The following is a 13,353-nucleotide window of genomic DNA, read 5'->3' on the forward strand; positions in this document are numbered from 1 at the left end:
GATCCTTTCCCAGGAGCTGTTGCACTGCAGCAATGGCAACCACTTGAGCATGACAAGAGTGCAGTCGCTGAGCCGACTCAGGCTCATCAGAATCAAAGACCGGATTATCTTTCATTTATTTTTTTCTTTGGGAAGTGGGACCATTTTCGAGGGGCTGCGAATCCGAGAGCCACGACAATAGCCTAAACTTCCGGGAGGAAGCTGGGGATAGCGAGTGGGTTGAACAGGCAGGAGGGCGATTGAGCTCGGGGTGAGTGAATTGCCAGCAGCCTCAGTGTATGTGTTTGCAGTGAGTGCTCCTGATGCACAAAATGGAGGCACACAACAGCTAAGCACAGCAACAGCCACTTGCTTCATTGCCAATCCTGCTTGTTACCGCAATCTCCGGGAGGTGCTAAACCTCTGGCTTGCTCATTTTCACTTGCAGTAGGTAGATTGCATTTTATTTCCATTGCGCTCCGATCTAATCCCCCCACCTCACACACAAGCTGCTGACTCAGCAGGGCTCCCATGCGGCTGCAGCAAAATGCCTTTGGGAACCTTACTGTTAATTGCCTCCTACACGAGCGAAATTGGCTTCCCCGCCGCTGGGGCACGGCTCCCCCAATTCACAATGCAGCCGAGCTCCCCGGACAGCAGGCAGAGAGCAACGGCAGCACACATCAGCTAACCAGTCTGGCACACGTTTGACTTCTGTCAGCACAACATCTATCTATTTGTGCTGGTTTTCCCTTGATGGCATGAACTCTCTTCCTGACCTCATGCTGCACACGTCTTTGGGCCAACTGATGGTCTCCTTGGTTTGCTTTCAGGAAAATGGATTGATGGAGGGAGTAGGGAGTGATGCCCCTACTACGGGGGAGAACATTAACACAGTCAAACATTTACACCCTTATAATAATAAAAGCAAAATACTGTGGATGCTGAAATCCGAAATAAAAGCAGAAAATGTTGGAAAATCTCAGCAAGTCTGACAGCATCTGTGGAGAGAGAATGTCTCAAGTGACCAAATCCACCTCGTGTGCTATCCACCACCACCACCCCCCAACAAACTGGGTCGTTTCTGTTGAGGGCCAAAGCCTTGATTGCTGCGAGTTAGTAAGGAACTCTGATAAATGCCAACAGTGCTAAAATCACTTCAGTGCACAGCAAGAACACGCCGTGTGCAAACTGCTTCGTTTGTATCTGTGTAAGGAATATATTTGACAATACACAAGGTAGAGTTTCATTTTCACTGTCACAGCTACATACTTTTCCCTCATCAATGAAAAGGAACACGTGGCAGGTTATATAACAGACTGTGAGAAATAAACTGTTGCAACCAACTTCCCACCACTTGGTGAAAGTTCATCTCTTCAATACATCAAAGTCATTTTTTGGTTTTAAAATTTAAAACTGCATATTGTACACCAAAATGTGTTAACATTTTGGAATTCAGATACTTTTAATTAAACAAATATGAATTAAGTAGGTTTTGGGTCAGTTGGAGGCTCAAATTTGTGGCATACAGAATTTTACCTCCGTGGGGCAATCAATTTGAAGCTTGGCTTTATTTGACACAAGGTTCGAGCTACATCGATGATGAATACAGATGCACAATTGGTGAGTATTCAACCAGACAGATGCTCATCTAGAACTACAACATTACAAAAATAAAAGCTTGAGACACCAGATCTTGTTTTTTTAAAATCAAATCAACACCCATTTAAGGCACATTCTAATAAGTTGAACCATGACAATGTTTGATACATTTTGTACTCTGAGGGGACATTAATGACTGCTACTCAGCTCTCCCAAGATTATAGGCCGGGTTCACCGACGTTGCCCGCAGCTGGGATTCTCCAGTTCTGCTACAGCGAGCGGAGATTTGGCTAAGTGCCAAATTCTCTGTTCTCAATGGCAGCAGTGGTGGGGCTTGAATGGCCGGAGAATTCTGGCCTATAACTCTATGGAGAATAGCACTTCTTCCTCTTGTCTCCAAGTGTGTCTCCAAGTGTGTCTCCGAGAAGAGAACAAACACCCAAGCAACCGATGATGAGAAGTACTTGAGTCTAGCAGAGTACAACATCAAGCACACACAAGATGGTAATATCATTGGACTAGTAATCCAAAGGCTCAGGCTAATGTTCTGAGGCCATGAGTTCAAATCCCACCATAGCGGTTAGTGGACTTTAAATTCAATCTGTAAACTTCTGGAATTGAAACTTATACTCGGTAATGGTGATTATGAAATAATAATTGATTGTTGTAAAAATCTATCTGATTCACTAATGCCCTTTAGGCAAGGAAATCTGCCATCTTTACCTGGACTGGCCTATATGTGACTCAACGTGCTTGATTTTTAATAACACTTATAGCAAGTCAGTCAGTTCAGCTCAGGGGCATTTAGGGTTTGGCAACAAATACTGGCTTTGCTAGTAATCCCACAAAAGAAAAAAACACATAAAAACACTTTAGGATTCATAGAATGTTTGCCAATGGGATTTCATTAAACATGAGACCCGCTTAGATAACAAAGAAATAACTTGCAGTTATGTAGTGCTTTTCATGGCCTCAGGACATCTCAGAGTGAATGAAGTATTTTTTCAAGAGTAATTGCTGTTTAATGTAAGAAATATACATCAGATGTAAATATGTACAAAGGCCAGTGATAAAGCAGTGAATAACTCAGAATTCACTAAATAGACAGGACCTGTTGACTGGAATTGCACTGGAAAGAATAATTTTCCTATCTGAAATGAGAACAAAGTAGGAATTACATTTGCAACTATTGGGACAATGGGCTGTTGGAAGTGCTTTGTCATCTATTGCCTGAGCTTGGGAATATAAATTGTTATCTGGGTGAATGGACTCTGAATAGTGAACTTACAGAGAGAACCACAAAGAATTTGAACATTTTGCTTAATCATACCGCAAAGCACTCAAAATCAAAACTGCAGTCGGAGTATGCTATACAGTGAATCTAAAATTGATTAAGTTGCTTTTCATGCTATTCCATTACCACTTGTGTAACAAAACTAACATTTTGAGATCTCAGCTGTACTTTAGATACTTTTTTGACAGGTAGAGGATGAAGTAGTTAAATATGGAGTCTGGGAATTGCATGATCCCCTTTTGGTCAACTTCAGTCCATCTTTTTGTGGATAAATAAAAACATGAGAAATACACCCCGCTAGGCACTCCTTAAATCCAATTCCACAGAGTAGGCCACATCCAACACCTGGAGTAGCTCACAATTGTATAAAACTATTGCTGACTGTCGAGCAGATCCTCACCATGCTAGCAGAAATAGGCAAATCAGCCATCCGCTTTTTGTTTAACAGATATTGTTCATATCAATTAGTTTTTTTTGGCTTTTTTTTAATTCTAAGATAAACATAAATGCAAGAAATGCAGCTGGTAGGGATTTAGAATGCACTACAGAATACAAAGACTAAGTTCTTCTGCCTAATCCTATCCATTTGTTGGTTTTGTCCTCAGTAGTTTGACTCCCTGCTGTACTTGTGAATCATAGTTGCAGATCAGCTAGTGTACAGTACATACTGTTTCTAAAAGTTACCTCAGAAGAAAGTTGTGAAGTCGATTTTATATTTTGTTTTGAAGTTTTCAGTCAAAAAGTACAACTTCTAGTTATAAAAATACAATTTCCTTTGGAACTTTAATCTGCATTAATTTTTGATACACTGGACTGGAATAGTGCTTAAAGCTTATTAACAATATGATGTGCCATGCTCAGCAAATGGCAAGCCTCGCCATCAACCATAAAAAATCTGCAGGCTCAAAGCATGCTAGGAGCTGTAAGCTGCTACATCATTGAGTCTATTCAGCTTTGAATAATGGGCCTGAGAGCATCTATGAACAAAAGACTCAGGCTTCAGCCAGGAACAGGCCTCCAATGGAAAATATTGGAGGCATTGCATTGTAAACACACGGAATTCTATTACTTTATTCGACTGATCATTTTCTTGTAAATTAATTCACTGTTTCATAACAATTTTTTTTCCGATAATAAGTCCTACTTTTGGAGGAGAAACAAATATGATAGTGAAAAATGCTTTGTGAAGAGTATTTTAAAGAACTTTATTGGTTCCCTTTATATATTGTATAGATATATATTTTTTGCTGCAGAATTAGTTGCATTCATATATCTTTTGTAAGTGTAACTACTATAGCTACACGGTGGCACAGTGATTAGCACTGCTGCCTCTCGGTGTCAGGGACCTGGGTTCAATTCTGGCCTTGGGTGACTGTGTGGCATTCACATGTTCTCTCTAAGTCTGCATGGGTTTCCTCCCACAGTCCAAAGGTGAGCTGGTTAGGTTGATTGGCCATGCTAAATTGCCCTTTAGTGTCAGGGGAATTAGCAGAGTAAACACGTGGAGTTATTGGGTGGGATTGTTAGTGTAGGCTCAATGGGCCATATGGCCCTCTTCTGCACTGTAGGGATTCTACGATATGATCAGATATTACCTATTTAATTAGTTACTTTTTGAATATGAAATTTGAGCCTATTAGGTGAGTAATGTGTACATAAAAATATGATGCCCAAGTTGTGATGAACAGCATGCATGTAACTACAAGACTTTAATTTCAAAACTCAAGATTTGGAAGAATAAAAGAAAAATGCTCCATTTGATGCTGGCTTCTCCAGTAAACCTATCAGTGTAGGAACAAGATGGGGTTAAAGTGACAGTTGAAAATCAATCATTTTCTTTGTTCAGTTTTTTTGTAATTTGAGGAAAAAAAATTCAAGGATTCAAATTAAATCAGAAATATTGTGACAAGCTCTTGAAGGGATTATTTTTTTCCATTGAGATTGCTGAGATGAAAACCACGCATGGCCTAAGGTAATTCTACCGTTAGTCACTCAGGACCAGTAGATACAGAATTTCAAGGTAAGATTTTGTCTTTTCACAATTTATAGATTTCTACATTATACAACGATAGCTGCAAGCCTGCAACAGGGGTATAATAATACATCAGTGAGTTTGAATGAAGTTAAAAAATGCAGCAGTGAAACTTGAACAATGGTATGTATTTCTTCCTCTGCTCAATATGTGAAAAGTTTCTACAATAGGAAGTTTAACTGAGGAATATAGTAATGAACAGAAACCGAAAGAGACTAATAAAGTCAATGGCAGCCTTCAACGGTAGCATGGAAGATAACTGTTTTACATGAATTGTGATATTCTAACTGAAGTGGATGAACAAAGAAAAACAAGTGGGTTAGATCAAAAGTAGAAGTTCAGGAATCAAAAGGGTTGCCAACTACAGCTAAAGAGAATGATAGCCAAGTATGGATACTGGAAAGAAAAACTCAACAGCCCTATCCTGACAATTATTGAAGGAGAAATGGAGGGTAAAACAGAAATGGAAGAAGATGGGTGGATGAGTATTGGACTGAAGGAGGTTTGAAGAAAGCCAGTGAAGAAACAAGATGATGCCAATGGGCCAAATAAAGCAAAGGTAAAAACAAACAACAATATTGCAGTGATACCGTTTTACCTTATTAATTGTAGGATCATTGGTCACCACTGAATGCTAACTCGGTACAATGTCTTATATCTGCAATTATACCGGATTGTCAAACAAGTTTCTATTTACCTGTTGGAGAAACTTAAGGAGGCGCAATAGTAATGAAGTAGTTACAAGCACCCAAACAAGTAACACATAAGAAAAATTGTAAGTCCTATAAATTGCCAGCTGTATCATAGAAGACAGAGGGTGGTGGTGGAGGGAAAATTTTCAGACTGGAGGCCAGTTACCTGCGGTGTATCACAGGGGTCAATGCTGGGTCCTCTGCTTTTTGTGATTTTTATCAATGACTTGGAAGAAGGGGCTGAAGGGTGGGTTAGTAAATTTGCTGACGACACCAAGATTGGTGGAGTAGTGGATGAGGTGGAGGGCTCTTGCAGGCTGCAAAGAGACATTGATAGGATGCAGAGCTGGGCAGAAAAGTGGCAGATGGAGTTTAACCCTCATAAGTACGAGGCAATTCATTTTGTTAGGGCAAACTTGAATGCAGATTACAGGGTCAGCGGCAGGGTTCTAAGGAATGTGGAGGAACAGAGAGATCTTGGGGTTCACATCCGAAGATCTCTGAAAGTTGCCACTCAGGTGGATAGAGCCGCTAAGAAGGCTTATAGTGTGTTAGCGTTTATTAACGCTAACACACTATAAGCATTTAAGTTTAAGTTTTGAGTTTAAGAGTCGTGGGGTTATGCTGCAACTGTACTGGATGTTAATGAGGCCACATTTGGAATATTGTGTTCAGTTCTAGTCACCTCATTATAAAAAGGATGTGGAAGCATTGGAGAGAGTGCAGAGGAGATTTACCAGGATGCTGCCTGGTTTAGAGGGTAGGTCTTATGTGGAAAGGTTGAAGGAGTGGGGCTTTTCTCTTTGGAGCGGAGAAGGATGAGAGGTGACTTAACAGTGGTTTATAAGATGATGAGAGGGATGGATAGAGTGGACGTGCAGAGACTATTTCCTCGGGTGGATGTAGCTGTTACGATGGGGGCATAACTTTAAGGTTCATGGTGGGAGATATAGGAGCGATGTTCGGTGTAGATTCTTTACTCAGAGAGTGGTTGTGGTGTGGAATAGACTGCCTGTTGTGATAGTGGAGTCAGATGCTTTAGGAACTTTCAAGCGGTTATTGGATAGGCACATGGAGGGGATAGCTTGATCTTGGGATTGGACATAGCTCGGCACAACATTGAAGGCCGAAGGGCCTGTACTGTGCTTTACTGTTCTATGTTCTATGCAAAAGATCACTGGCTAACTAATTTGCTGCTAAATATCTAACAATTGTCAAAATTTAATTTGATGCAAAGATAAACTATTAAAGAGAGCACATAAAATCTGTAAAGCCTTCAAGAATCACATTGCTTGGTCCTCTTTATGGTGCCCTGTTCTCTTTTTCCCACTTCCCAACATCCAAACAGCTTGGGAAGGTGGGAAAGGGGTGGGGGGAGAAGAGGTGGAATTTGCTTGTAGAGAGAACAGGGTCCATGAAGAGTATCAACTGAGACCAAGTGATATATTATCTGATCTTTGAGGGGAATTCAGATGCCTAACAAGATGAATATTACTTCAACTAAAATCAACCTTTTCAGAGACAATGGTAAAACAATAGCCTCTGCTGCAAACATTGATTTTACAAAGATATATTTTACACAAGGCAAATAATGGTTAAAAAGAACATTTCAGCCACAATTTGATAAACAAAACAATTTGCATTTACAAAACACCTCCTGGCACCCCAAAGTATTTTCCAGCCAACAAAGAACTTGTGAATTGTAGCCACTCTTAGAAATGTTGGAAAATACAACAACCATGAAACAGATAACAAGGTCCCCCAAAAGCAATTATGTCATGATCAGACTGTGGGTTGAACTTTCCCAGTTGGATCACAATCCTGATGTAGCCCTCAAATTTGAATAGGAACCCAGAAGTGGCTGGTGTGGCTTCGGTCATGATCTTCCAGGGGATGGCCATTTAAGAAGCCACTTTCAGGAGGTCTGTTCATATAAAGATGGTGGGTGGATCACAAAAATCAGAGTCCAAGTAGGAGGGCATGCAGTGATTATCCAGCTGGCAGCACCACTGGGAGAGATAGGTACCCCTGAGGCAGGCATGAGACTGATGGTGCCTCAAAATGGATATGCCCTCAATAGCACTGAGAGAGAAAAAAATCAAACACATGGAAAGTTATAGTTGTCAGGCCATCATTGTGGAGGGGAAATATCTACAGGATGGTTTGTGACTCTTGCCCATCACAGTAAGTGGGTCTGTGTTGTAGTAAGAAAGATGAGGGATTAATGACCTCTTTACATATTTCAGAAAATTGCTCTCCATTAAAAGCTGGAGAGCAACAGGAATCTATTCACCATTGGGTAGATCATGGCAACATCATCACTTTTCCCCTGAGTTAGCTCATTAGTGGGCCTAATTGGCTACCTGTTGCTGCTGGATGGGTAGCATCTAATTTGTTCACTCCCGTCTCCAGAAAGATTGTTCAGAGGCAGGAATACATTGGTCAACTATACAGTGTGTGCCATTTTACAACTTTGCTTCCAGTCCCACCTCTAGGTCCCACTTCTGCATTTCTGTTTATTTTTTCTGTTTGATTGTGAAACTCGGGCAATAAATATTGGGCAAGACACCAGAACTCCCTGCTCTCCCATTTTATGCACCAATATTAATACTGAATGCTGTTGACTTATCAGAGGTATCTTTCATGCTATTTTCATCCAATAATGTTCTTTAATCATGGAATAGGAACTTATTAGTTAAAGAACAAATGACTAACCACTTATGACAATGAGAAACTTTGCACGCTTGTCCTTCAAGGATGTTTGGATTCTTGATTATATTTTAATACTGGGTAATTTATATTACGTTTTAGATAAATACCACTCTGGTTAGTAAAATATACTTCCTTCAAGTTACAGATTCTGCCTTAAAAATAAAATTAAAGCAATACAAGCCACAGTGATCCGGGTACGTCCGAGGTCAAGCCTAATACTAAATTTAGTAGTCAGCCAGCTGCATTTGACGCTAACGTGCTGGTTGTTATGGAGATATGGTCAACCTGCTGGGTGAGATAAACTGCTAATTGGCACCACTGGAGTACTGAACTCCATGAAATATATATTTCTCCAAAGCTGACATACCTGCCAAAGGAATGTGATAGTTATGTAATTTGTAATACTGTCTGGGAAATTAAAAAGTCCAAGTAAAATATAATACTGAAACTTATTTACTCTTTACGTGATACAATTGGTTCAGCTTTAAAGAAATTACATTTATCAAGATTTCCGTTATTTCATAGCTCCTGCTACAACTTTAATTATTTGTATTGGGCTTCACTCTGTACAAGTATGGTTTCAATACAATGTTACAAATCACAATTGAGAATATTTGAAGTTAGGGTTGTTGTACAAATTACTATGCCTTAAGTGAACAAGTTGATAATTTTGCATGAAGCCTCATAGAAACTGCCATTCTGAAACTTCACCCAAACATGAACCCAAAGTGTGTGAACCAAGCAATGTGGTTTTTTTTTACAAATTCCATCTGAAACTCTGTTTATTGCTCCAGATAAAGGTATTTTACTCTAAAAATGCCTTTGTACCACATGTACATCACAATTATGATATTTTGGTGAGAAAATCTCAAGCAAAGGCATATGTTTTCTCTTTTAACCAAATAAAATTTCTACACTGACATCCAAATGTACCAAAAGTATATTAAATTTGGTAAAATGTAATATGATGACCTAGAGGAATCAATTGCTGGGGATTACACAATATGAGAGACCAAACAAGCATATAATTGCTGTGACTTTTGCTAAGCATCCATGTTACTGGCTAGCAACAATTGCTACATTAGTGTACTAAGTGCAATATAAATCCCTTGGGAATATATGTAAATTTTTTGATGAATCTATTTGACTTTATATCCACTTTATAGCTGGCAAGAATTCAAATACATTTTCTAATATAAAACAAAAATGGATCTATGATGTTTAGTTTTGATAAACTGATTGACTCCAAACTATCTATATAACTCAAACTCAATTGATGTGCAAGTAGTGTACTGCATTAACAAAAGCTAAAATACCAATATGTGTGACAAGAATTGTTGACAATGACTACAGAATTTGACTTTTGATTTATGCAGATTCATGGTCAAATTCATGGTCAAATGGCCATGGTGAGTAATGCAATGGCCATTTCATCAAGTGTGGTGATTTGTGCTGTTTTCAGTATTTTTTTGATGTAGTGTAATATTTGATAGACAATTCTAAAAGAATGTGAAATTAGAACCAATATATTTACTTTGTTTCTTGATAATACAAGGAATCACTAGTTAGCTACCGTGGTCATTGTGTCACTGTGGCTGTCTGGTCTTTGTATCACTATGCCTGCATGAATGTTGAATAACTTGCATATTAAATCATTTCCCTGAAGAGCTGATCCAGTGTAGGTGGCACAAAATAAAACTGCTTATTTTGACAGTTATCAGTCATTTCTAACACATTTGAAATAAAGCGAAACATTTTAATTCTGTACAACATGGAACTGTGATAAAGGTGGGAACAGCAACAGCTGTGATTGTAGTGTCACAATAGCTGCAGCAATTGAGCTAATACACACGCATTTGTGTTGATAAGCATTGTGTATAAGATAAATGATTTCTTTATGGTAACCAGGATGACAGTTACGAAGGGGCATGATTGAAGGCATATATTTACAAAAAGAATTATCGTCCCACAAAATGCAGACAGCGGGATTTCAAGGAGTCAGAGAGACAGAGAAAGATAAAGAGAAAGGAGAACCTGTGAGATGAAGTATTCAGAATGGAAATTGTAAATGGACAGACAGAAAGAAAACAGAGAGTCTGAATGGAAGATTTGAAAAGAGAAACATGCAGGGAATATAGACAGCTTGTAAATACAGCTAGTGGAGCAATGCCTCAATATGGATTGGGATTCTTCCACTTGTTCAGTTTTAAACCTAGCCATTAGGCAAATTTCATAGAGGCAGCAAAAATAACCAATTTGCACAGCATCCAAGTAAACTGTGTTCACATTTTCCTAGAGTTTACCTATAAATAATGTAAAACATTCAGTAATATTTTGTACAGTTTCTATAAATTGATCTCTTGAAAAGAGTCAGATATTAGTCATCTTATTTTTCAATCTTATTAGTCATGATTATGTTTTTCAACTAATTCATTTGTACTTATAATTGATTTATAAAAGAAAGTCAAATAACCACAGAACAAAAATGTTGCTTATTTGAAAAGGGTCTATTTCTCAGATCTGCTTTTTGATTGATAGCATGAAGTGATATAATTGCATGCAGAAATACAGGATATTATGGAACTTGTAAATGTAATATTCCACAAAAGGCTTATTTTAAGACTGAATGTGATTAAAACTCTGATGGAACAAGCTGTGGTTGCACGTAGATGATATGACAAAGTGGAAATACTTAGTCTGGCACCCGGTCAAACAGCGAGCATCCAATTGTGTACAGACCAACAAAAGATACCGAGGGCTGTGTAAAGGCTCTTAAGTACAAGGGAAACAAAACCAAATGGTGAGGTGAGCCAAGGTAATCTTAATACCTTTCAGTAGCTGGTCTGAGAGTGACACCTTCTGAAGGAATGACTACTGGTGCCAAGATGTTTGAGAGAGATGGAAAATGGCAAAGTTGTATTTTTTCATTACTAGTTAAAAGTTATTGTTTAATGATTTGAAAGGTCTACAGGAAGTGTAGGCCTGATATTGTCAGTTAGTTATTCAGATATTTGTAACACTACCTTCAGTTCTCAGTGTTAAACACTTCACGAAAGTTAGATGTGCTCACCTTGCCACATGCAAAGCTTTGTTACTGACTAACTGTAATGCAAGAATATTCAACATGTAGGTGAACCTAGGTTTGTGTTGAAGGAAGTGGTTCAATTTAAGATTTTTGGTGGTGGTGGCGGGGGGGGGGGGGGGGCAGAGAGATTAAAGGCTTTAAAAATGGTTTTCTTCCAATGTTCAAGTCTGAATGTTTGCATTTTTTAAGAAAATACGATTTTACTTTACTTTGGGACTTTAATACTGACAAACCATTTTTTCTTTTTGAGTGCAGAATTCCAGATTAGTTTATTTTGAATAGTGATCTGGATTAATATTGTTAACACGTCGGTAACCAGAACACTGCCACTTCAATTGTAAACAACTCTCAAAGGACCCACTGAATTACAAAATCTTGGGTTTAATACTTCCCAGGCACATTTTCTTGAAAAGTGTTTTAAAACCTCCAAAGAGTAATTACTTTCAGGATTGGTCGTTAGCTCTCTGCCAAACGTCTGTTGAGATGAACAGCAAGATGCAGCAAATGTATCTTGCACCATTTGTAGTCCACTCTTTAACCTGCTTTTAAATGGGCTGAGGCGACAGAGGTTTCTGACAATTGAACTCCGGTTTATTTCTGTTCCCCAACAAGCGGCCAGCTGACGGAGGCGGCATTCTCTTAAAGTGACCTCCCATTGAGTGGAAGCCAAATGTACTTCACATTGCAAATTGACTCTCTTCAAACGGGTGAGGTGAAAGTTTGTGAACTGGGTGCAACCTGGCCATATTTACTCGGACCATAAACCACTTGACCTTGATGCAGCGCGGGCGATGTTTGTCAGCACAGAGGGAGATGAGGTTGCGAAATGGCGAAAAATCTCATTTTGGAAAAGAAAGAAGAGGCCGCGGGCGGGAAATGAGCGGCAGCGCGGGCGGGATTTTGACGGCGAGGATGCGGGGATTGTGCGGGCAGCAATTGCGTGGATGGGAATGTTGGCACTTTGCGGGGCCGGGGGGGGGGGTGCGAGGCTGGACGGGGATTGTACGGACTACGTTTGCAGACTGTACGGGACTGGGATTGCGGTTGGTTGTTTGCGGACTGGCCGGGGCGGAGCCATTCGGGGATTTGCGGACTGGGGCTTGGGCGGTTATTGCGGAGGCGGGGTTTGCGGGAGCTGGGCAGAGCTGGCGGATTACTGGCGGGGCGGGGATTGCGGGCGCTGTGCAGTATGTGGGGCGGGGTTTGCGGGAGGATTTGCGGGGCTGTCCCCTGTGTGTGCACAGGGGTGAAAGTTTGCTGACTTTGCTTGCGCTATGCGACAATCCCACAATGCACCGCAAAGCGGCTCAGCTGCAAAAGCAAAGGGTCCGCGAGCAGCAAGATCCCAGAAACATAAGCTGACAACCCGGGCCCGGATGGAGCCCGGACAGAACCCGGACCGGGACAGAACCCGAGCAGAGCCCGAGCCCGGATAGAACTCAGGCAGAGCCCGAGCCCGGATAGAACTCAGGCAGAGCCCGAGCCCGAGCCCGGATAGAACCCGAGCCCGGGCAGCAGCTGCAGCAGCACAAGAAGGGGGAATCACTGACACACAGAGAATGTGGCCGGGAACTGGCGAGATCGAGTCCCGCTCCTGCCCACCCGAAACAAACCTTGTTACGGAGCAAAACAAAGAAATGCAATGAATTAAAAGTGCGAAAATCTGAAGGGGTCATTCCTTACCATCTGTGTCTCAACTCCTTCTTCCAGGGCAGAGTTTGTGTTGGTATTGGACGGCATCATGGGATCAGATTGAATAGATTTAAGATTTTATATAAAATAAAGCAGAGTAGTGCCTTCTGTCCTTCAGCTTTTCCTTGTCTGCAAATGAAAAAAAACAAAAAAAAAGATGATTTTCAAACAGTCAAATTGAAGTGGATTTCTCAATATCTTCAATGATTTAGAAGCCCGTGGCTCTTGCCACCTTAGCGAAAATGATAAGCGTTGCAGGCAGTGG

The 13,353-nt window shown here is 40.4% G+C and overlaps 1 protein-coding gene across 11 annotated transcripts in view; it reads right to left on the bottom strand.

Annotated features, from left to right (window-relative positions):
- The window catches only part of LOC145344930 (DNA (cytosine-5)-methyltransferase 3A-like), a 505,928-nt gene that overhangs the window by 484,904 nt on the left and 7,671 nt on the right, over positions 1-13,353 (bottom strand). For all 11 annotated transcript variants that reach the window (XR_013887006.1, XR_013887007.1, XM_080192264.1 and 8 more), the window contains exon 2: positions 13,080-13,217. Coding sequence is in view for 9 of the 11 variants with exons in the window: in XM_080192264.1 (XP_080048390.1) it covers positions 13,080-13,139 (60 nt within the window). In the remaining 2 variants the exon portion in view is untranslated. The remainder of the gene's footprint in view (positions 1-13,079; positions 13,218-13,353) is intronic.

Source organism: Carcharhinus amblyrhynchos, chromosome 7 (genome assembly GCF_965287045.1).
Source record: "Carcharhinus amblyrhynchos chromosome 7, sCarAmb.v2.hapA, whole genome shotgun sequence".
Classification (NCBI taxonomy): Eukaryota; Metazoa; Chordata; class Chondrichthyes; order Carcharhiniformes; family Carcharhinidae; genus Carcharhinus; species Carcharhinus amblyrhynchos.